The sequence below is a fragment of the Coregonus lavaretus genome (genome assembly GCF_964263955.1).
Source record: "Coregonus lavaretus genome assembly, chromosome: 2".
Classification (NCBI taxonomy): Eukaryota; Metazoa; Chordata; class Actinopteri; order Salmoniformes; family Salmonidae; genus Coregonus; species Coregonus lavaretus.
Window position 1 is genome coordinate 38,721,445 of NC_139989.1, and position 26,338 is coordinate 38,747,782.

General features: G+C 45.2%; 1 protein-coding gene across 1 annotated transcript in view; it reads right to left on the reverse strand.

Moving 5' to 3' along the window:
- LOC311145754 (synaptic vesicle membrane protein VAT-1 homolog) overlaps nucleotides 1–24,898 on the reverse strand; it is a 46,088-nt gene extending 21,190 nt beyond the window's left edge. Inside the window, exons 1-2 of the mRNA XM_084182041.1 lie at nucleotides 24,175–24,898; nucleotides 16,075–16,282 (exon numbers count right to left, since the gene is read on the reverse strand). Of these exons, the coding sequence (XP_084038167.1) occupies nucleotides 16,075–16,282; nucleotides 24,175–24,594 (628 nt within the window). The 5' untranslated portion in view covers nucleotides 24,595–24,898. The remainder of the gene's footprint in view (nucleotides 1–16,074; nucleotides 16,283–24,174) is intronic.
- Between the last annotated feature and the right edge of the window lie 1,440 nt (nucleotides 24,899–26,338).

Genomic DNA, 26,338 nt, shown 5'->3' on the forward strand with positions numbered 1-26,338 from the left:
GATCACTAACCCGTTGCCTGAACACTAACCCGTTGCCTGAACACTAACCCGTCCCCTGAACACTAACCCGTCCCCTGAACACTAACCCGTCCCCTGATCACTAACCCGTTGCCTGAACACTAACCCGTCCCCTGAACACTAACCCGTCCCCTGAACACTAACCCGTCCCCTGATCACTAACCCGTCGCCTGAACACTAACCCGTCGCCTGAACACTAACCCGTCCCCTGAACACTAACCCGTCCCCTGAATACTAACCCGTTGCCTGAACACTAACCCGTCCCCTGAACACTAACACGTTGCCTGAACACTAACCCGTCCCCTGAACACTAACCTGTCGCCTGAACACTAACCCGTTGCCTGAACACTAACCCGTTGCCTGAACACTAACCCGTCCCCTGAACACTAACCCGTCCCCTGAACACTAACCCGTCGCCTGAACACTAACCCGTCCCCTGAACACTAACCCGTCGCCTGAACACTAACCCGTCGCCTGAACACTAACCCGTCGCCTGAACACTAACCCTTCCCCTGAACACTAATCCGTCCCCTGAATACTAACCCGTCGCCTGAACACTAACCCGTCCCCTGAACACTAACCCGTCGCCTGAACACTAACCCGTCCCCTGAACACTAACCCGTCGCCTGAACACTAACCCGTCCCCTGAACACTAACATGTCGCCTGATCACTAACCCGTTGCCTGAACACTAACCCGTTGCCTGAACACTAACCCGTCCCCTGAACACTAACCCGTCCCCTGAACACTAACCCGTCCCCTGATCACTAACCCGTTGCCTGAACACTAACCCGTACCCTGAACACTAACCCGTCCCCTGAACACTAACCCGTCCCCTGATCACTAACCCGTCGCCTGAACACTAACCCGTCGCCTGAACACTAACCCGTCCCCTGAACACTAACCCGTCCCCTGAATACTAACCCGTTGCCTGAACACTAACCCGTCCCCTGAACACTAACACGTTGCCTGAACACTAACCCGTCCCCTGAACACTAACCTGTCGCCTGAACACTAACCCGTTGCCTGAACACTAACCCGTTGCCTGAACACTAACCCGTCCCCTGAACACTAACCCGTCCCCTGAACACTAACCCGTCGCCTGAACACTAACCCGTCCCCTGAACACTAACCCGTCGCCTGAACACTAACCCGTCGCCTGAACACTAACCCGTCGCCTGAACACTAACCCTTCCCCTGAACACTAATCCGTCCCCTGAACACTAACCCGTCGCCTGAACACTAACCCGTCCCCTGAACACTAACCCGTCGCCTGAACACTAACCCGTTCCCTGAACACTAACATGTCGCCTGATCACTAACCCGTTGCCTGAACACTAACCCGTCCCCTGAACACTAACCCGTCCCCTGAACACTAACCCGTCCCCTGATCACTAACCCGTTGCCTGAACACTAACCCGTCCCCTGAACACTAACCCGTCCCCTGAACACTAACCCGTCCCCTGATCACTAACCCGTCGCCTGAACACTAACCCGTCGCCTGAACACTAACCCGTCCCCTGAACACTAACCCGTCCCCTGAATACTAACCCGTTGCCTGAACACTAACCCGTCCCCTGAACACTAACACGTTGCCTGAACACTAACCCGTCCCCTGAACACTAACCTGTCGCCTGAACACTAACCCGTTGCCTGAACACTAACCCGTTGCCTGAACACTAACCCGTCCCCTGAACACTAACCCGTCCCCTGAACACTAACCCGTCGCCTGAACACTAACCCGTCCCCTGAACACTAACCCGTCGCCTGAACACTAACCCGTCGCCTGAACACTAACCCGTCGCCTGAACACTAACCCTTCCCCTGAACACTAATCCGTCCCCTGAATACTAACCCGTCGCCTGAACACTAACCCGTCCCCTGAACACTAACCCGTCGCCTGAACACTAACCCGTCCCCTGAACACTAACCCGTCGCCTGAACACTAACCCGTCGCCTGAACACTAACCCGTCGCCTGAACACTAACCCGTCGCCTGAACACTGACCCGTCCCCTGAACACTAACCCGTCGCCTGAACACTAACCCGTCGCCTGAACACTAACCCGTCCCCTGAACACTAACCCGTCCCCTGAACACTAACCCGTCCCCTAAACACTAACCCGTTGCCTGAACACTAACCAGTCCCCTGAACACTAACCCGTTGCCTGAACACTAACCCGTTGCCTGAACACTAACCCGTTGCCTTAACCCTAACCCGTTGCCTGAACACTAACCTGTTGCCTGAACACTAACCCGTCCCCTGAACACTAACCCGTAGCCTGAACACTAACCCGTAGCCTGAACACTAACCCGTTGCCTGAACACTAACCCGTCCCCTGAACACTAACCCATTGCCTGAACACTAACCCGTTGCCTGACCACTAACCCGTCCCCTGATCACTAACCCGTCCCCTGAACACTAACCCGTTGCCTGAACACTAACCCGTTGCCTGAACACTAACCAGTCCCCTGAACACTAACCCATTGTCTGTGCAAAGATGGCAACTTAAGCACCTTCCCGCGCCTAATTCCATTCGTTCTGCTTGGGATTCAATTGAATTGGTTACACTGAGAAAATTTAGGCCCGTCAAAAGCGTTGTTTTCTCTGTCTCGTCTATTGACCAGGGTGTGTAGGGAGGAACAGCACACACGGTGGACTCCTATCTCTCTGCATACACACAAACACACACACACAGATTTTGGCACCAAATACACTCTGGTTCTCAATAACACGCTCTTCTAGAGTGAAGAGGAATTTTGTCCAAAACACTGTGGAATTCACTTTACTATTCAGTCCAGTATGATGTGTGTCCACACCCAGAGTTCAACGTGAGGAGAGGGTGGGGACACTAAATGTTGTTGAGATTTCACAAAGGGAAGGAGGACACTCAAACCTCCTACTTCTGTACATACTCATACCATAGTACAGTCAGTGCACACAAGCACTTTCTCACAGTCATCCACACACTGACCACATCTGTGTGAATGGTGCTTAAGAGGTAGGCCACTTCCTCATAGAGAGCTAGTTTCTTAGCATAACTCAAACGGAGAAGCTAACGCACCTCAGATCGTGCTTACTGTAACTTCTAACCTAAAAATGTTATGTTATGTTTTGTTTTACCCCATATGTAACTCTGTGTTGTTGTTTTTAATCGCACTGCTTTGCTTTATCTTGGCCAAAATAAAAAGGCTAGGTTGTGGTTATAGGTAAGGGCCTTAAGGTGCTAGCAACGCTAACATTAGCCATGTGCTAATGTTAATCACAGAGAGATGTGTGGCCACTAATGTCATGTCATTCTCTGTGTCTCCACTCCCCAATCTTACCCTCTCCGACACCCTATCATTAGCCTGTGGTGTCTGTGGCTCACAAAGAATGGAATAAAACCATAAACCCAAGAATCCTTATTTACCAAAGGGACGGTGAACAAGATCAACAAGTCGGACGTGATTTAGCAATGTTTCTTTCTCTGTTATTGTGCAAATCTTACCTGAGGCTTACATGAGTAAGTGAGCATAAAAAGGCATTGGGTGTGTGTCTGTGTGTCTGCTATAAGGAGCGATGACTCTGTGTTACATAACATAGTGTTTTCCTCTGCTCTCTGTGTAGCTTTGAACTCGATGAGTGTTTTAATATGCTTTCTCGTATGGTAGGTTCCTCTCTGTACCACGTATAGGATACAGATTTTTTGTTACTGGGTGAGTGAATTAAAAACATCCTGTGTGAGAAGGCAGAACCTGCGATTTCCTGAGTGAGAATTCACACAATGCTAACACACACAGAGACACTAACACACACACATACACTCATTGTACACACAAACACAAACAGACATGTTCTCATAAAACCCACTGATAACCATGCACAAACAAACACATTCTTCCTAACACAAACTCACATTGTACAAAAATAAATACCAACTCAAATGTACAGACAGACACACCTGTGTGTGTGTTTGTGTGTGTGTGTGTGTGTGTGTGTGTGTGTGTGTGTGTGTGTGTGTGTGTGTGTGTGTGTGTGTGTGTGTGTGCATGTGTGTGTGTGTGTGTTTGTGTGTGTGGAGGGGCTTAAGTTCAATGGGGTCATAAGGCAACGGTTGTGAGTGAGAGCGTATTCTGATTGGAGGGTGGTTTGGCGGTTGGAGCGGAGGGGAGGCTGCATGCCCTGGTTTTCCTATGCTATCAGTGCAGCTGATCTGCATCTGGGTATGATGCCAGCCAGCCAGCTAGGCCCGAAGAACAAACACAACCAGGTCTCCTCTCCTCTCCAACAGTCAGCCCTTATTAGCATTCACTGAACTAGGGTAAGACCTACAGCACAGCATAGTTAGACAGCGGGGAGTCATTGTAGACTGTTAAAGGATATGCTGAAGTAGAGATGTGATTTGACTGAAATTCTAGGATAAAATACCAAAGCGATATTCTGTCTGTATCTCATACTGAGCGATATCTTACACTCTTAGAAAAAAAGGTGCTATCTAGAACCTAAAACGTTTTGGCTGTCCCCATAGGATAACCCTTTGAAGAACCATTTTTGGTTCCAGGTAGAACCCATTTGGTTCCAGGTAGAACCCCTTTGGGTTCCATGTAGAAACCTTTCCACAGAGGGTTCTACCTGGACCCAAAAAGGGTTCTGCTAAGGGGACAGCCGAATAACCCTTTTGGAACCTTTTTTCTAAAAGTGTAGAGTGAGCAGGTAATATCAACATCTCTGTACTTTTCTCTATACTCTGTCACCTCTCTCTCCACTTCCATTATCGTCTTCACTCTTAATCTGTTTTTCATCCACACTCTTCTCTTCTTTTCTCTTCTCTTCTCTTCTCTTCTCTTCTCTTCTCTTCTCTTCTCTTCTCTTCTCTTCTCTTCTCTTCTCTTCTCTTCTCTTCTCTTCTCTTCTCTTCTCTTCTCTTCTCTTCTCTCACTAATGTTGATACAGGGTAGTGTTAGTCAGACCACACAGGCCTAGGCCCAGTCAATTGTGTATGTATGTGTGTGCACGTGTGTGTGTGTGTGTTAGTGTGCATATGTGTGTGTGTTAGTGTGCGTGTGTTAGTGTGTGTGTGTGTGTTAGTGTGTGTGGTGGCATGCAGGGCTGCTGGCCAGACCTAATCCATAAACACAGGGTCCAGTTCAGGGAGAGGTTGCAGGAAAAAGCTCTTGGCCGGGCACAGTGGACGCCCGCCCCCCCCAAACACATCCAAATGTCACTGCTCTCCTTCCCTTGTCCTGTCCCTCTGGAGAAAACAAAGGGGGAAATGTATGCACGTTCCTCGATGACGAGGTATCAAGCACTGATACACCATGGTCATGAGGAGCCTCCCCGGTGGGGGTCGTGTGGAGGGGGGAGGAGGGGAGGTGGAGGACGGGAGGATGCAGATGTGTGAGCCCAGCGGACAGAGGGGGCGGGATGGGAGGAGAACAACATGCCATTGTTTGGGGAGAGGGGACGGGAACGGCCGGCCCACAGGCCCACGAGAGAGAGAGAGGCAGTTGGGGTCAGTCAGCGGTTTACGGCTCACACACAGCCATGACACTGACACACCAGGGGAACTCTCTGTATTAAACTCTATGACAGAGGTACCTTTGACTTCGGCCTCCTTAGCTGAGGTCTCTTCACTTGGGTACAAGGAGAGAGAAGGCCTATGTAATAAGCTCCAGAGAGCTAAAACATTGACAGTGGCAATTATCCTGGAGAGGACATACAGTATGTGTCCTTGTCATGAGGTGGGTGGGGGGTGGTCCTGCTACTGCAGGCAATGAGCTAGACACCTCTCTGCCTGGGTCCTCACAGTGGGAGCCAACAAGTTAGCAGCCTGTTGACAACACGAAGCAGCACCCCCATAGAGCCACATAGAGCCATAGACAGAGCTCTAATAGTCTCTTATTCACCAGCATGGCTCTACGGCACCACAGGTCGCTAAGAGGGAAGAAACTGAGTAACATTGATGAAGAGACTGATGACAGCGGAAGCAGAAGATTGCTCATCAAACAATGACCCTATGGTTGCCACGATAAGAAGCTGGCTGTTGATCTATATATTGATTTATTGCCAATAAAAATGACAGACAATTAAAGCATATCTGTCTAGCCATGCCCTGCGATTTGATATGAGAAATGGCTCCTTGTGTCCTCATGCAGTACCACCTGCTGTTTTAATATACAGAGCTGTACAAATGGAGTCACTGAATCTTATTAAAACGCTGACTGGCTTGTCTGTGTCCACTATTAAAACATGTATCCGTGTACACTGAAGTTCTGTACACAGAATTGTTTCGTTAAGCCAACACTCTTACAGTAAACATTTGAATAGCATAGCAATGTTTTTGAAACAGCTGAAATGTACAGACATTTTCCTTATTTTATTTGCTTGTTTTATTGAATTTGTACCTGAAATTGTAGTAGTAGCCTGTTCCATTCTGATATTGTCGCCGTAGCTTTATATCTCAACAGTGTATTTTTTGTTGTTGTTGCTTGACTGCATTGAGGTCCAGGCAAGAAGCTACTCCCCAGGGAATTATCAACGTTTTCAGTCGTAATTTGCTTTTAATGACTTCCATGATGTTGATAAAATGAAGCCTGGTTTGTTCTAAGGTAACTTTAATATGGTGGCTAGTGTAAGCCTAAGAGCTCCTGTCTAGCTATGGTTCAGCTAATCGTCAGCATATAGCTACAGTCATCACGTTTATGTGAGGATGCAGAAATTATTTTGTTTAGCTAGCTAGCTTACTAGCTAACGTTACCTAGCTAGCTGTGTAGACTATATTATAATATGAATGACACTGTATGATAACGTTACTGTGTTTTATATTCGTATGGGACGGGTAAACATGTATTATTGATATGCTAATGTTACTTGAGTCAGTTGTGTATTGTCAGCACTTTAATATGTACATGTAGCGGACATGAGTCGGTCATGGTTACGTGATGAGTTGGCGCCACCTGCGAACTTCAAAACTAGTGTCCGCCCTCAGCCCAAGAGGGAATTTTCTCTTGGGTTGCATTCCAAACACAAAGTAGACAGCCCTCGGCCCTATACCCTCAGCCCTTGAATGACGTGTTAAATCGTCACAGCCGAGTGTAACTTAAATGTCCCTTGCCCAAGCAAGGGAGAGTGATGATCGGAGAGGCGACGTCCTTGGTGGAAAACTTGAAGTTGAAAAAACAACGAACCTAAAGCTATTAATGTACCTAGTAAGCTAACGTAGCTAGCTAGCACTCCTGTCAGGTAGCTAGCTACAATTACCCATAGATGGCTAGCTAGTTTTATAGTATGGCCATTTATTCCAATACATTTCTGAATTACCAAAAATATGTTTATGAAGCTAGCTACATTTTATAGTCTCCTTACTACAAGACTAAGCCAATTTGAGCATCATTCCCATTTGCCAATACTAAAATCAATGTAATCTATATACAGTTGAAGTTGGAAGTTTACATACACTTAGGTTGGAGTCATTAAAACTCATTTTTCAACCACTCCACACATTTCTTGTTAACAAACTATAGTTTTGGCAAGTCGGTTAGGACATCTACTTTGTGCATGACACAAGTAATTTTTCCAACAATTGTTTACAGACAGATTATTTCACTTATAATTCACTGTATCACAATTCCAGTGGGTCAGAAGTTTACATACACTAAATTGACTGTGCCTTTAAACAGCTTGGAGCATTCCAGAAAATGATGTCTTGGCTTTAGAAGCTTCTGATAGGCTAATTGACATCATTTGAGTCAATTGGAGGTGTACCTGTGGATGTATTTCAAGGCCTACCTTCAAACTCAGTGCCTCTGTGCTTGACATCATGGGTAAATCAAAAGAAATCAGCCAAGACCTCAGAAAAACAATTGCAGACCTAGTCTGGTTCATCCTTGGGAGCAATTTCTAAACGCCTGAAGGTACCACGTTAATCTGTACAAACAATAGTACGGTAGTATAAACACCATGGGACCACGCAGCTGTCATACCACTCAGGAAGGAGACACGTTCTGTCTCCTAGAGATTAACGTACTTTGGTGCGAAAGTGCAAATAAATCCCAGAACAACAGCAAAGGACCTTGTGAAGATGCTGGAGGAAACAGGTTCAAAGGTATCTATATCCACAGTAAAACGAGTCCTATATCGACATAACCTGAAAGGCCGCTCAGCAAGGAAGAAGCCACTGCTCCAAAACCGCCATAAAAAAGACAGATTACGGTTTGCAACTGCACATGGGGACAAAGATCATACTTTTTGGAGAAATGTCCTCTGGTCTGATGAAACAAAAATAGAACTGTTTGGCCATAATGACCATTGTTATGTTTGGAGGAAAAAGGGGGGGCCTTGCAAGCCGAAGAACACCATCCCAACGTGAAGTACTGGGGTGGCAGCATCATGCTGTGGGGGTGCTTTGCTGCAGGAGGGACTGGTGCACTTCACAAAATAGATGGCATCATGAGGAAGGAAAATTATGAGGATATATTGAAGCAACATCTCAAGACATCAGTCAGGAAGTTAAAGCTTGGTCACAAATGGGTCTTCCAAATGGACAATGACCCCAAGCATACTTCCAAAGCTGTGGCAAAATGGCTTAAGGACAACAAAGTCAAGGTATTGGAGTGGCCATCACAAAGCCCTGACCTCAATCCTATAGAACATTTGTGGGCAGAACTGAAAAAGCGTGTGCGAGCAAGGAGGCCTACAAACCTTACTCAGTTACACCAGCTCTGTCAGGAGGAATGGGCCAAGATTCACCCAACTTATTGTGGGAAGCTTGTGGAAGGCTACCCGAAACGTTTGACCCAAGTTAAACAATTTAAAGGCAATGCTACCAAATACTAATTGAGTGTATGTGAACTTCTGACCCACTGGGAATGTGATGAAAGAAATAAAAGCTGAAATAAATCACTCTCTACTATTATTCTGACATTTCACATTCTTAAAATATAGTGGTGATCCTAACTGACCTAAGACAGGGCATTTCTACTAGGATTAAATGTCAGGAATTGTGAAAAACTGAGTTTAAATATATTTGGCAAAGATGTATGTAAACTTCCGACTTCAACTGTATATATATATATATATATATATATATATATATATATATGTTTTAGCAAGCTAGCGTCATAATTTTGTTTCACATGCCGAAAATGCAGCCATGTTAATTCAATTTGACACTTCGCGGCCACCGGAGTTTGACACATGAATGCAGTTTGCATTGAATTGTGGGTCATATCAACCCCACAAGTGATCAAAGTTCTTCACTCGCTCCCTCAAGCTAAATCGAGGGCCTAGGGGGCAATGTTTGTGAATTGGACCTCCACTTAAGATGGCAATCAAACTGCATCCGGTTTCGACGCAGATTCCCCCGAGGGAAAGTGGCTAGCGCAAGGTTCTGAGGGGGTAAAATGAATGTGTTTGGAATGCAGCCTTGGTCTAAGACGTTGGTTGCTCCCGTGGGAGACCCGAGCCCGTATCCACCAAGCATCACAGAGTATAAAATTGGTCGTAAGTGCTGAGAATAGAGACATTTTACTCCTACTCTTATGGGTAAAAATAAAAGCTATGCATAAAGCCTCTTTAGTCATAAGAGTCACACCTAGTCGACAGATATTTAGGACATCTCATGAGCTGCCCTAACCCGTTAAGAATTACCAGCAGGTGTCTAGATAATAGAAAGATGCAGCGAGTCAGTGGTTCATGTGCCACATGCAATTGTTTTGGAGTTATTCAAATAATGTTTTGATAACTCTATATAATCAATCCATAAATAATCTAGATATACATTTATCTCTTGTGCCGTTGACAATTATTTCACGTGGCCTATTTCACATGATATGCCTAAATACTTATAACAAATAGGCTAATATATAAACATGTTTTTCTTTCGACTATTTAATTACCTACATTATGTTATTTCAAGTTATCCCTTTGGAGAGCAATATCACGTTGTTAAAAAATATGCCTAAATTGGACATGCCTATAAATTGGGCAATTGAAGGCATCTAGGGCTTATGTTAACTTTGATTGTGTTCGATGAAAGTGATAGACCTTTCAAACGTTGTATGCAACGTTGTTTGCAACATTATCGGCAAGTGACTTGAGGCCGACTGTGCCAATGCGATGTAGAGTTGTTAAATGGCAGTGACGAGTGTGTTGATATTGTATTGCTTTTAACAATCATCAGAATTGGTTAAAAAAAAGGTTATGCATGCCAACATATTAGGCGAAAATTAAGAGAAGTGATCGTGTCAGGAAAAATTATATCAAATGTTTTACCATTGCAACATTTGATGTACAGTCACATTCACCGTGGTTGTCTGAAGTATGCTATAGAGTTCACAGCTGGCGATGCCTCATTGCGATTGGTTATTCCCGATTATTTGCAACAATGTCAATGAGCGTCATCACTATTTTTCCTTTGCGGTACCTCAAACTGTCGTGATTACCAGCTGAGATAAACGTTTATGAGTTGATTTTACTCATGTCTCAGAGTTTGTCTGGGCAGTGTCTTAACATCATCCTAAAACACTCTGAGCTGGGAGTTATTTTTGTCTTAAAAACGGTTTTATCAGGATTCCTAGGATATTTTCTGAGATGCTTTGTGGATACGGGCCCCAGGTTTATATCCCGCCTGTTACAATGGCGCCCAAGTGGGGCGGTCTCTCATAGGGGAGGAGGTCAAAGGGGGGTGAATGTCCCATGATGAGGTTGCCCCGCCTGTGAACTTCCAAACCAGTGTCTGCCCTCGGTCCAAGAGGGAATTTCCTCTTGGTCTGAAGGTCTAAGACGTGGGAGACCCTGTTCATATCCCTCGTGTTACATACGGACAAGAAAAAAACCCTTTCATTGTCTGTACATGCTTGTGGATTGTTGCATTATTCAAGAGTGTAATATGGTTTGGTTGCATTATTCAATATTGTAATATATTTTAGAAGAAAAGTTGCTCGGATTGTTGAATACTTTTTGCTTACTGGCTAGTGGCTACTGTGATATTTCGGTCAATTTGAGCTGCGGACCAAGAATTTTGCGTTGCCAGCCACAACGAAAGGTGAGGCAAGAATGTAATGTGAATTGAAAAGTAGAAATCTCTCCTCAAACTCTCCTTCATCTCTCGTAGTGGGAATAGGGCCTAAATATGTGTACTCAAAAGAAATGCATATAAAAGTACCACTGCTGCTGCAGCTAGTGTAACTACTGCCTCTAATGTTACAAACACAATAACTGCATTTGAAACTAAATTGCCTCTACAATCAGTGAAGAATATAGAAATCTATAGATTGTTTCATAACCCTGAGTGGGTGTGTGTAATATCATGAGGGATTTCAAAAAGAAAGAAAGAGTGAAGAAGAATGATGCTTCAGGCAAAGAGGCTGTTAGGCAAATGTTTCTGTCATGGATTCAGTAATCCTTTGCTCTAATCCTTATGTCTGTACAGACAGCTGGAGAGCCAAGAGCTGGCTCACTGAGAGCCATGAGAAACCAGAGGTCCAGCCCTGCGTAGACTGTGTCCGAAATGGAACATAATTCCCTATATAGGCTCTGGTCAAAGGTAGTGCACTATGTAGGGTGCCATTTGGGACTACACTACACTCTACCAGACCAGAGGGAACACTTAGTGTCGCACGCCCCCTCTTCTATGGAAACCATACACTTTTACAGTGCACAAAACCCCAAGCAAACTGAGTTCCACTTCCACATCAAGTCTCCAAGGTCCAATTTGATGAATGACATCAGCTAAATAATAGTAATGAAAATAAACACCTGTGAATTCCACGGTGACCTTTCACTGAGTGATTAGCCTGACTCATTAGCCTCCGCTAGCTCTGAAACACATTTGTGTATATTACAGTAATACATTCATCTCATACTCAATCTCGTAATTATTGTGTTCCATGTCAAGGGGCACACACACCTGCACTGACTGTCCCACGGTACTCAGTGTAGAGTGACGTGGTTCCTCTCTAACATACACAGATGGATAGTTCATTTGTGCTTCTCATAGCCATATCTATCCACATACTGTCCCAAACGCAGTGTAGTGTTGCCGGAGCGCGGGGGAGAGAAAGGGGAAAGGGGGATTCCTAGTCAGTTGCACAACTCAATGCATTCAACCAAAATGTGTCTTCTGCATTTAACCCAGCCCCTCTGAATCAGAGAGGTGCGGGAGCTGGCAAAACTATTTCTGGAAAATGTACTCTGATCAATTCGAAATAAATTATGTTGAATTACTAACAGAAATTCCAATAAGAACCCTAGAATGACAAACCAAATACTGTAAACATGTATAGCAGCCTAGAGGTAAACTACATGACCAAAAGTATGTGGACACCTGCTTGTCGAACATCTCATTCCAAAATCATGGGCATTAATATGGAGTTGGTCCCCCCTTTGCAGCTATAACAGCCTCCACTCTTCTGGGAAGGCTGTCCACTAGATGTTGGAACATTGCTGCAGGGATTTGCTTCCATTCAGCCACAAGAGCATTAGTGAGGTCGGGCGCTGATGTTGGGTGATTAGGCCTAGCTCACAGTCGGCGTTCCAATTCATCCCAAAGGTGTTTGATGGGGTTAAGGTCAGGGCTCTGTGCAGGCCAGTCAAGTTCATCCACACCGATCTCGACAAACCATTTCTGTATGACCTCGCTTTGTGCACGGGGGCATTGTCATGCTGAAACAGGAAAGGGCCTTCCCCAAACTGTTGCCAAAAAGTTGGAAGCACAGAATCGTCTAGAATGTCATTGTATGCTGTAGCATTAAGATTTCCCTTCACTAGAACTAAGGGGCCTAGCCTGAACCATGAAAAACAGCCCCAGACCATTATTCCTCCTCCACCAAACTTTACAGTTGGCACTATGCATTGGGGTAGGTAGCCTTCTCCTAGCATCCGCCAAACCCAGATTCTTCCGTCGGACTGCCAGATGGTGAAGCGTGATTCATAACTCCAGAGAACGCGTTTCCACTGCTCCAGAGTCCAATAGCGGCGAGCTTTAAACCACTCCAGCCGACGCTTGGCATTGCGCATGGTGATCTTAGGCTTGTGTGCGGCTGCTTGGCCTTGGAAACCAATTTCATTAAGCTCCCGACAAACAGTTATTGTGCTGACATTGCTTCCAGAGGCAGTTTGGAACTCGGTAGTGAGTGTTGCAACCGAGGACAGACAATTTTTACGCGCTATGCACTTCAGCACACGGCAGTACTGTTCTCTGAGCTTGTGTGGCCTACCACTTCGCGACTGAGACGTTGTTGCTCCTAGACGTTTCCACTTAACAATAACAGCACTTACAGTTGACCGGGGCAGCTCTATGAGGGCAGAAATTTTACAAACTGACTTGTTGGAAAGGTGGCATCCTATGACTGTGCCATGTTGAAAGTCACTGAGCTCTTCAGTAAGGCCATTCTACTTCCAATGTTTTCCTATGGAGATTGCATGGCTGTGTGCGTGCTTGATTTTATACACCTGTCAACAACGGGGTTTGAAGGGGTGTCCACATACTTTTGTATATATAGTGTAGATAAATGGTGGTTTCATCCCTGTTTTCACTCTGGCGGTGGTGAGAATGATGAAGAAATGTAGTAGGCTACGTGTGTGCACTGCAGAGGCCTGTCGGAGGCTAAATGTCTCATTCCCTGCAGCTCTGCGGAGTTTAGCCACATGAACCGTATCACTCCAGCGAGATGTAGGATCCAAATTCACCCTGTGTCTGCATTGATGTTCAGAAAACTCCACGGACCCCCTCTTGCGCAGTGGAACCCAAAACGATATGCGACCACTTGGTTACGTTAACACCGTTCTGCCAAGAACACCCAAACAAGACTGGCCACCGCAAACCCCAAGGAGCCTGACACTCTCTGGAAGTTGCTGTAGCCTGCTTGGGATATTTAGACTATATTGGCTATTGGTTGAGACTGATGCAGCTCTAGCTTGGTTTGTCAGGGTGGGCAATTGTAATTGTGAATTGGGCCAAGTTGGAGGTAATAATGCATTTAGGTTATAGTTTATTGAGATGCATGAATACACCACACCAAAAGCTTGATTTTATGGCTGTTTTAAAAAACGAATTTCCTGCAATTCTACGTAGTAATGATTTATGTTCACTACTTGGTCAATTGATTTGATAGCATGTTTAATCTATATAACTAAATTCTAAAAGTGATAGTTCACCTCTGTTTTCTTTTATCCTGTAATAGGGTATATTGTAACCATGAGTTCAAGCTTATCAAATCAACGTTTATTTATGATACAGTGTAGTGTAAGCTACACAGTACAATGAAATGCCTACTCACAACTAAAGCTCTCCTCGCAAACAGTGCAATGATATTAAGCTATATGTATTTGTATTTCCATTAGGCTATAGCCTACAAATAGCTATATCACATAGTCGTAGGCCTATCAGGCTATGCTGCAAATTATTGTTGTTTGTTCCTGAACTGGCCGAATGACAGAGCTATCCTTCAGCACCACAAGTTAGTTCAACTTCTTTAACATCATTGCGCAATCCTGGCTCTGTCCTTTCAGCACCAGGAAGGGCGCTCCAATTACTTAAAATAACACTCTACGCCTAATAGTCCTTGTCATCACTTATTATTATTATTACACATAGAAGATTATCGCTTCTCACAATGGTGCTCGTTTAGTAAAGTTAGATCTAATTAATCTAATCTAATCTGTAGCTCAATTGGTAGAGCATGGCGCTTGTAACGCCAGGGTAGTGGGTTCGATCCCCGGGACCACCCATACGTAAAAAATGTATGCGCACATGACTGTAAGTCGCTTTGGATAAAAGCGTCTACTAAATGGCATATTATTATTATTATTATTATTATATTATTAGATCAAAGCTGAATCAATGTCTCACAAGATCATATATTGATTAATTTGTATTTTACAGATGCAGATGCGGTTTGGTTGTTTCAATGGTAAAACGTGAAGAATTATCATTCACGATTGACAGTGATGATGGCCTATTTTGAAATTAGGTATGCCTAACTTGGTGTTTGAGGGTATTAAAAAAAGAACATTGTCTTGAGACAATATGTGTGGGCATAGACAGACGTTGCAATCGGAGGATGCATTTTATGCATAGGCCTATTCTACAATGACATTCAATAGGCTACATTTGTCGGTACAAACTTTGATTGAGGAAATGATGACGTCATTTAAATATATTTTTTGCGCTCCCTTACCTAAAAACAATTGCATTACACCTCTACCCAAACAGCACATGATACCTCTCTGATTCCCAATGCAACCACACTACATAATGTGTTGACATACATACACAGATGCACACTGCAGGCATGCATGTACTGTACACACAGGAAGACTAAAAAATAAGTGTCTTCCATTTTGACCAGCTGGCCTTGTCCTTGACACCGAGACACTCACGCTCTTACGCTCAAAAACACTCAAAACCTCAACACACCCATACCCAGGTGCTTACACCCCCTCACTCCCCCATTCCCTATTCCTCCACCCCCACACAGTGCACTCTGACCCCCAAAGCCAGGTGACAGGTGCTCCTCCAACCCCAACTCTCACCACTTCTCTGCTCTACTCGGTACTGACATACACAGGGTTGGATCTTATGTAGTATCTACAATACTGTACTGGATTATCTACAATACTCTTAAATAGTATCTACAATACTATTCATTCTCATAATTATCATAGTTACAATACACAATCATAGACAGGAGCTATGGAACAATACAGATTGCCAATCAGACTGATGCATTTCCTTGTGTTCATAATACACAACATTCTTGACCTGGACTGGACTATGGGTTTAGCACTACACACCATTCAAGACTTATCACTGTGTTTTCCCAATGAATGTTTTCACATTCACAATGTATACATTAATGTTCCTTTGAATGGCAGAGACCCCCCTGCTGGCCTGCGGGTGTATACTAAAAAATGAGTGTGTCCTTGGATTAAAATTACAATAGTACATACTCTAATTCTATGGGTCATTCATGGGTCAATTTTATGGGGTGTGTGCCTGGTTTTGTGTTCTGTCCCTATACCAGTGATGGTGATTGGTTCCTACCTACACAGTGTCTATGGTGATTGGGTCCTACCTGCAGCAGAGTGAATGAGGATGCTTTGGTTGGGCCTCAGGTTGCCAAAGTCAAACAGCATCATGTAGGCGGTGATGTAGTTGACGGGGAGGGCGGCTGCCTCCTCAAAGGTCATGCCCTCTGGGATGAGGAACGTGTGGGTAGCGGGCACCACGGCCACCTCCTGCCACAGCCCACAGCGGTTCAGTACCAGCACCTTGTCACCCACCTGCATGGACAGGAAGTGACATCACAGAAGGGGGGGGGGGGGTAAGTCATGGTTTACTATAAGGTTACAAAATCCCAGTACATTTCTGACAATTCCCAGGTTTTCCAGGAATCCTGGTTGGAAGATTCACGGAATCAGGAGGGAATAAGCAGGAAATCCTGGATCCTCCAAACAGGATTTTGGGAAAACCTGGGAATGTGGGTAAGGTTACTGGAATTTTGCAACCCTAACTATTGTATATCTACTGTAATGTCATTTAGTTCACAAGATACAAGTGGATATGTTTATGGAAAGCAAGGGATCAGTTGTTTTGTGGTTTGGTGTTGGGCAGAATTTTACAGGTCTGTTATTTTCCCATTTGTTGTTTACCTTATAGGTTAAAACATTCACTCTGACCACACACTGTGACAACAGTCAACAACATAACATGATGTGGCATTAGCCGCCACTGCTACTCCTCTCTCTCTGATAATTATCACCTCCCTCTTTATCACCCCAACCCCCCTCCCCTCCTCTCCCCTGCTTGTCATTTTGGGCGCCGTGTCCCCATTCTGACTTATCAGAGCAGCAGGAACCTCCGACCCTCTCCTGTCTGTTCAGGAGGAAGAGCCCCACTGTAAACTTCCCCCCGCCGAGGGACTGGCCAATCAGGGAGGAACACACAAGGGACACAGGAAACAGAGCCCACCACTGCATTCAAACCCTCTTCCTGTTTTCTCCCTCCTCCCTCCTCCACCCCACCTCTACATCCATCTGACTCCTTCCTTCCTTCGCTCCACTGCTCTCCCTTTCCCTCAACCTGTCACTCTTCCTCATTGTCTCTCCCTCTCACTCCTTCAGTATCTCTTCTGATTGTCTCTCTCTCTCACTCCTTCAGTATCTCTTCTGATTGTCTCTCTCTCTCACTCCTTCAGTATCTCTTCTGATTGTCTCTCTCTCTCACTCCTTCAGTATCTCTTCTGATTGTCTCTCTCTCTCACTCCTTCAGTATCTCTTCTGATTGTCTCTCTCTCTCACTCCTTCAGTATCTCTTCTGATTGTCTCTCTCTCTCACTCCTTCAGTATCTCTTCTGATTGTCTCTCTCGCCATCTCCCTCTGTCTCACTCTATCTGTATTGTACAGTATCTCCTCTACCCCCTCTCTTTTCATCTCCCTCCCTCCTCCCGTCTCCCTTTCTCTATCTCCCTCCCTCCCTCTCTCTTCCTCCCTCCATGGGCCCTGTGCGAGGAGTTGCCCGTTTCCCCTCTTCCTCATCAGTGAGACAGGACAATGGGTCCCATCGTCTCCCCTGGCCGCTCTCCACTCATCAGCGGCCCTGCCAGATTCTTCTCCATGGCTGAGCACAAGACAAGCTCTCTCCTCCTGGGAACAAACTCACTCCTCCCGCCCCAACCTCCCCACCATCCTCCCGCCCGCCCGGGCCTCTCTAATGGTCTGGAGGGAGCGATGTGCCTCGCTGTCTGTCTATCCACTCCAATTAGAGAGATCTCCCTCTTCCCTCTCATTCCCTCTCCCTCTCTTTATATCACCGTCTCAAGCTGATGCGTTTTGAGTCTTTCCTCTTTCTCTCTTTCACTCCTTTTTCTATCAGTCTTCATCTTTCACTGTCTCTTTCCTTCCCTCTGCAAATCCTTCTCTCCATCTCACTGTGGCTGTAGTGAAACTCATTGCCCTCAGTCTGTTAATTGGAGCTCCAGTGTGGCAGGTAGCATCAATAGGCGGAGGCGTTAGAGCCGAACAGGAAACACACTGATGACTCAACCATCACATTCAACTACATCGGCAAGTATTGTGTGCCCATGTAAGGCATGTGAGTGGCCGTCACACACACACATGCACACACACACACACACCAGAAGAACGCACACACATGCACACACGCAATCAGAAGAACAACACACACAAACACACTCAAACACACTCTAGGCCAAAGTCCTTCTTGTGACTTGCCTATCACAGCACCTGTTACTGTGTGACCCCCCTCCTACTTCTCTCATGTCCTTTCCCCCCTTGACTCTCCAGCCTCCAATGAAGTCACCGCACAGTGTATGAGGGGGAGCTTCTCAAAGAGCCTTGTGGTCAGCTGCTGTACAGCAATGGCCTTTATCAACTAGTGATTCAGGTTTGGGGTATGTGGGCTACAAGTCAGAGGTTATGTGGTTTGACGATCTCAGCAAATTTTGCCCCCAATTGGTTAGATCATGGATTCTAGTCTCAACCGTAGGAGTAGCTGTGAACTCAGTATGGCACCTTAATGTTCTCATGGGGCCTAGATTAGATTAAAGGACAAAGGACAATGTATTCATCCTACTGTTGTGTCAGCAGTGTTGTCCTCTAACATTGTTAAGCGTAAATTATAGGCGTCCCATTGTGACATAGCTACACGGCTTTGCACCATCACGGGTGACACTCAGCCCGAACGTGCACTTCCCCACAATTCCCGACGAAGGCATCTCCGGCACGCTTCCTCTATTCATTTGAATGTGTTGACAGTTGGAGAAATTGCTTGAGCTGTGCTGAGAATTCAAAAGTATAAAAGCCAACGGTCCAATATTCTAGAACACTACTGTGTGTATGCGTACATGTTTTGGACAATTATAAACCCTTTAGTCTGCTAATGTGTGAACTGTGTGAGACTGAGACGGTCATACATGGAGCATTACATGTGTCAGGATCACGGCCCCGCCCTTTTCAAGAATGGCACCTACCTTGAGTTTTACCTATAATCTGTGCTTTCAGCCTGCTCTTTCTACCATTGCAGCTGTTACCATGACTACGGCACTACAATAGCAAATATTGTTACTAATAGGCTACAACTGTTCACAGTAACATAATAGTTGTTATAACACTGATGAAAGCACACACTCAAAAAACCTCTACAGAACCGAGAGGAACCAAGAACGACAACTCAGAAACATGATGTCTGTTTGTCTCCAAGTTTCAGGCGTCTGATTTTCTCCTCTCTTCGTGGTTTATGGCCGACTATGAAGACAGACTGTGCAAAACGCATGCTACGAGTGTGCTTCCCATCTGTAGCGAAAAGGAGGACAAGAGGGACGGATCGGAGCGAGGTAGGAGGGACGGAGGAAATACCAGACTGACAATGTGGGCCGGAGGGAGATAATTGAGAACATATGGGTCAGATCCTACCAGAGCTCAGCTAAAGCTTATACTCTCAAAAAAGGAAAAGGGTTTAGTGAAGAAAGTGCTGATGTTGATTGTCAGTAATGGTACTGAGTGTAATTTGGGATATTTCCCTATTTTTGTCACTTACTCACTCTTCCCCTTTCCCTGCACTGCTAGTGCGGTTATTCGGGGTGATGTCACTGTAGTATTAACCCACATTACATTTACATTTTACATTTTAGTCATTTAGCAGACGCTCTTATCCAGAGCGACTTACAGGAGCAATTAGGGTTAAGTGCCTTGCTTAAGGGCACATCGACAGATTTTTCACCTAGTCGGCTCGGGGATTAGAACCAGCGACCTTTCGGTTACTGGCACAACGCTCTTACCCACTAAGCTACCTGCCGCCCACATCCAGTCACTGTGTCACTGCAGACTCAGTGACAGTGTGTGTGTGTATGTGTGCATGTGTCTGTGAGAGAGAGAGAGAGAGAGAGAGAGAGAGAGAGAGAGAGAGAGAGAGAGAGAGAGAGAGAGAGAGAGAGAGAGAGAGAGAGAGAGAGAGAGACCCAGTGAGGTCAGAAGCCTCCCAAAAACAGTGACTACAACTAAGGTCAGCACATTCCCTGTGAGCTCCCTCCTGCCAAAACACAGAGATCTCTATCCATTAGGAAGATTGGCTCTTAATTTAGGGAGTTGGAGTTGGGGGAAGGTAGGGGTAGTATTGGGACTGCAGTGTGTGTGTGTGTGTGTGTGTGTGTGTGTGTGTGTGTGTGTGTGTGTGTGTGTGTATGTGTGTGTGTGTGTGTGTGTGTGTGTGTGTGTGTGTGTGTGTGTGTGTGTGTGTGTGTGTGACCTTCTAATCCAATCTGCATGACTAACAAAGTGCAGTGAGGCCAGGGAAGTATCTAATAGGACATGGGTCATATCATATATTATGCTGTCTAGTACCATTGTGCTGTCAAAGACCAACACAGAACCAATAACTCTGGTATATAGATGCTTCTATATGCTCATCTCATCCCTACGGATTCTTCAGGTCCAGTGGATGTCAGGGACATGACCACTCCCTGCTGAGACAGAGGTGCACTGATATTATTAGAGTGCGTCCAAAATGACACCCTATTCTCTATATAGTGCACTACTTTTGCCCAGAGGCCTATGGGCACTGGTCCAAAGTAGTGCACTACATAGAGAATACGGTGTCATTGGGACGCAGACTTAGACTGATCTGGCACCTTCTCTTTTGTGCTTTAATGGCTCTTGCTGACATGGTCCAAATGCAACATCAGCACAACTGCAGAGTATTCTTATTTTAATTAGTCTAGACCTGGGTCAATTTGTCTTCATGTCAATGAGTTTTGTAATGTAAGGTTAATCAATTGCTTAAGAGCAATAAAGGTTTATAACAGGGTTATAACATCAGAACATATGATTGGTGTGGTAAAAATGGCAATTAATATACATCAAGTCTTTGTGCTTAGTGAACATTGTGGTTTTCTCATAGAGTTTTATCTGTGATGGTTTTCGGTCTCAGGTTCAAATAATATAACAAAAATATCTCTAGGCTACTATATGTCTAAATCGCAATATTATTAAAAATGTAACACATTTAAGGGGACGTTAGGCACAATATGTTGCTATTAGCTCCATTGAAAGGATGTGGTTGGTGTTGCCATGCCGTCAGTAATGTAACTGTCAGTCAAACATGACTCATCACACTATTCAAACAAGGAGAGGTAGCCTGGAATGATCAATGCATAGGCGATGTTATTATCATACAAGTAATGCTGATTATATGACAACGGATTTATGTGAAGATATAAGATAGATAAGCAGATAAGCAAAATAATACAGTTATTTCAACATATTCATAGTATGGAAATACACTGAGTGTACAAAAAATAAAAGAACACCTGCTCTTTCCATGACATAGACTGACCAGGTGAAAGCTATAATCTCTTATTGATGTCACTTGTTAAATCCACTTCAATCAGTGTAGATGAAGGGGAGGAGACAGGTTAAAGAATGATTTTTAAGCCTTGAGACAATTGAGACATGGATTGTGTATGTGTGCCATTCGGAGAGTGAATAGGCAAGACAAATGATTTAAGTGCCTATGAATGGGGTATGGTAGTATGTACCAGGCGCCAAGAACTGCAACGCTGCTGGGTTTTTCATGCTCAACAGTTTCCCGTGTGTATCAAAAATGGTCCACCACCCAAAGCACATCCAGCCACCTTGACATAACTGTGGAAAGCATTGGAGTCAACCAGCATCCCTGTGGAACGCTTTCAACACCTCGTGGAGTCCATGCCCCGACGATTGAGGCTGTTCTGAGGGCAAAAGGGGGTGCAGCTCAATATTAGGAAGGTGTTCCTAATGTTTGGTATACTCAGTGTATACCCTAAAAGGAGATGCTGCTTAATTTTTTTTATTTTTTTATTTCACCTTTATTTAACCAGGTAAGCCAGTTGAGAACAGGTTCTCATTTACAACTGCGACCTGGCCAAGATAAAGCAAAGTAGTGCAATAAAAACAACACAGAGTTACATATGGGGTAAAAAAACATATAAAGTCAGAAATACAACAGAAAATATATATACAGTGTGTGCAAATGTAGCAAGTTATGGAGGTAAGGCAATAAATAGGCTATAGTGCAGAATAATTACAATAGTATTAACACTGGAATGCTAGATGTGCAAGAGATTATGTGCAAATAGAGATACTGAGGTGCAAAAGAGCAAAATAAATAACAATATAGGGATGAGGTAGTTGGGTGGGCTAATTTCAGATGGGCTGTGTACAGGTGCAGTGATCGGTAAGGTGCTCTGACAACTGATGCTTAAAGTTATTGAGGGAGATAAGAGTCTCCAGCTTCAGAGATTTTTGCAATTCGTTCCAGTCATTGGCAGCAGAGAACTGGAAGGAATGGCGGCCAAAGGAGGTGTTGGCTTTGGGAATGACCAGTGAGATATACCTGCTGGAGCGCAGACTACGGGTGGGTGCTGCTATGGTGACCAATGAACTAAGATAAGGCGGGGATTTGCCTAGCAGTGATTTATAGATGGCCTGGAGCCAGTGGGTTTGACGACGAACATGTAGTGAGGACCAGCCAACAAGAGCGTACAGGTCACAGTGGTGGGTAGTGTATGGGGCTTTGGAGACAAAACGGATGGCACTGTGATAGACTACATCCAATTTGCTGAGTAGAGTGTTGGAGGCTATTTTGTAAATGACATCGCCGAAGTCAAGGATCGGTAGGATAGTCAGTTTTACGAGGGCATGTTTGGCAGCATGAGTGAAGGAGGCTTTGTTGCGAAATAGGAAGCCGATTCTAGATTTAACTTTGGATTGGAGATTCTTTATGTGAGTCTGGAAGTTGAGTTTACAGTCTAACCAGACACCTAGATATTTGTAGTTGTCCACATACTCTAGGTCAGACCCGTCGAGAGTGGTGATTCTAGTCGGGTGGGCGGGTGCTAGCAGCGTTCGATTGAAAAGCATGCATTTAGTTTTACTAGTGTTTAAGAGCAGTTGAAGGCTACTGAAGGATTGTTGTATGGCATTGAAGCTCGTTTGGAGGTTTGTTGTTAATGGGCGGTGTATGCAAAATATAACAATATTAATTTCAAATACATTTAAAAAATCACAAGGTTGGTGATTTGTGACTTTCCCAAAGACATGTCTGTTGACAAAGAGCGCGAGTAATCATTTACATTTTCGTCTTCTCATGGTCTCGCGCCTCGCCCTTTCCCTTCGCTTAGTGCGTGCGCCACTCTCGCTCTCCGTAACAAAGGCAACCGTGTCACTACGGCGTGGCGTCATCCTCCTCCTCCTCCCCTTAAACCCCCCTCCCTCCCTCCCATCCCCTCACGGCGCTCTAACTTGCTAAATGCGGAATGTTTTTTAAAAGGTTTAATTATCTCGATGTTTCTATCCCCTAGACGTAGAGATAACATTGCAATCTCTCCAAATCCACAGTACAGTGCTACCCCTTTCAGCAGGTTAGCTGTCTAGCCGCTGGCGCGACTCCCAATTTGGAGCTGTCAATCTCCCGTGCTCAAACCAACGCATTTTGATTATATGTAGACGAGGGGCGCTGGCTCGTTGAACTCACTGCCAATTAGACAATTGGGTCCTTAGCTGGAAGCATAAAAAAACAAATGCACTGCTCGGCTTGTAACTTTCCACTCAGAAGACTGAGTGAGTACTCTGCTGCTATGCTCTCCATTTACGCACCAGTGTCAGGGATGCAAAAACCCTCCAAAGCAGTCAGCAGGGGAATTAGGCTACATTATTCTTGTGGGCTGTCATTGTTCCAACTCTCTGGTCATTTTGAGACTGTGGACAAATAGCCTGCCTTATTTTGAAATCAGATATCAGTCAAATTCCAATGTATTGGTCTAGGCTTTTAGTGTTGAATGTGGAGATGATGATGGTGATGCTGGTAATAGATTACTAACATGAACACATGAGACAGGATTGTCAGTTCAAATCAATAGCAAAGACTGACACGCCCTAAATCAAACAGCAGCCTGATATAAACCCAAATACCTCAAGAAATGAGTTAACCAAATGTGCTTTATTTGGAACAAAGTAGCCGACAAAGTAGCCGACAACATATTCTTGGTCATGGAAATTGTCAAATGGTTTACTAGGCAATCATAATAGTAGGCTAAATAATTTCTACGACAATGGCTTCAGAAGCAGGTGAAGTGAGAGAGATGGAGAGGAGAGAGCGGAGAGGATGCGGCGCGCTTACTTTTCTATCCGTCACCTCTTCTCCCACAGCCTCGATCTCCCCGGAGCACTCCATCCCCGGCGTGACAGGCGGGGACGGCAGCCGGTCGTACAGACCCTGCCGGGCCAGCAGGTCGGCAAAGTTCAGCCCACATGCCTTGACCCGCACCATGACTTCTCCGGCCTTGACTGCCGGCTTCCCCTTCTTCACCTGCAGTTTTACCTTATCATAGCCCCCGTAGCCGGAAAGTACCAGGGAGCGGTAGGTGAACTGCTCTTCCTCGGGGACCTTCTCGGTCGCCGCCGGTGTGGCTGCCGCCTCGGTGGCACTGGCTGGTGGTGACTCCGGCTTGGACTCAGCTTTCGGCTCCTCGCTGGGTTTATTCTCTTGCTTTGTTTCCTCAGCGTTTTGCTGCTGAGCAGGTGCATCATCGCCAGACATTGTGAAGAGTATTAGTAGACAGTGACAAGTCTTGAAATTAAACGTTCACTTATTTTTTATCCGTATTGTCTTTAGGCGCTTTGCTGTAATGACGCGTTGATGAGTCGGCTCTGAGTTAGTCAGGAGCAAAGAGAGAAGTAAAAACCTGATTCTCAGAGCTTCTTCAGCAGCCTTGCATTAGGACACAGACCCGAGTCAATGAGAGCTTCAGCTGAGGAAAGAGCAGGCTGCCTCGCAACAGCTACAGTGGCCAGAGGTTGTCAACTCCGCGCTCTGACAGTGTGTGTGAGTGGGACAAGAAGGAGGCGAGCTACAAAACCCGGAGAGCAGAGTTTCTGAGGAGGAGGAACGACAAGTGGATTTTATAGACAAAACTGACTGGGTCCGCCTATACATTTCGGCATAGCCAGGGGCGGACTGGGACAAAAAATGAGCACTGGCATTTCACACCAGCACACATCCCCGTGACTTATACACACAGGCAGTAATGGTAATGACAAATAACATAGGCAACTATAGTACAGCGTTTCTCAACCTTTACTGTACTGTCTGTCTGTCTGTCTGTCACTCCTAAGTGTTAATTGCTATTATATATAGAGCCAACATATTAAGGAACTGGCAGTACATCTGTGTCTCTCTGTTTTCTTCCTTCCTCCACTGCACTCACTTCTGAGCTGTCTCTGCTAAGCCTAGCATCCTTTCCCACAGCACTGGTACCAGAAGACCATGGGACCACACTGCCTGTGCTGGGCCCAGCAACATCCTAGTTGTGAATGAATAAACACATTTATTAGATAAAGAAGAAAGATTACTGAATACATACCTTATAGATATAATACTTTGTGAAAGCCTTCCTACTTATATTGCAAATACAAGTGTCTGGCTGTCATACATGTTCCCCCCTATCCTAATGGTTAATTACTATTACATACAGTGCCTTTGGAAAGTATTCAGACCCTTTGACTTTTTCCACATTTTGTTACGTTACAGCCTTATTCTAAAATTGATTAAATTAAATTGTTCATAGTTAATCTACACACAATACCCCGTAATGACAACGTGAAAACAGGTTTTTAGAAATGTTTGCACATTTATAAAAAATAAAAAACAGAAATACCTTATTTACATAAATGTCACGGTTTCGGCCGAGGCTGCCTCTCTTCCTTGCTCGGGCAGGCTTCGGCGGTCGTCGTCCCCGGAGTACTAGCTGCCACCGTTGTATGTTTCAATGTTCGTTTGGTTTTGTCTTTATGTTGTACACCTGTTATCGTTTAGCGCTCATTATTGTCCTATAAGTTCTCGTTGTGTTTTGTCATGTGTTGTGTGTGATTGCGCTACTGTTGGTTGTCTGTGCTTCGTTGTTTCCTCCTCTGTTTGGAGAGGGTTCTCGCACATGTTAGTGCGCATTTTGTTATTTACGCCTGTGTGCGTATTTTCTCGCCTCCGGGCTTTTTTGGCTCGTGTTCTAAGTGATTGTTCACTAAAGTCTTTTGGACTAAGTTTCTGCGTCCTGCGCCTGATTCCTGCACCACACCCACCTACAGCACCCACTGACAGAATCACACACCCTAAAGATGGAATCAGCAGGAGCCGCAGCAGCACCTGAGTCTCTGGAGGAACGGGTCCGTGAGCAGAACGATCAGATCCTTCGTATCGGGAACGCCCTTCAGGACGTGATCAACACCCTTCAACGCTGGGAGACCAGAGGGACACCCACAACTCCACCTCCCGTGCCATCACCATC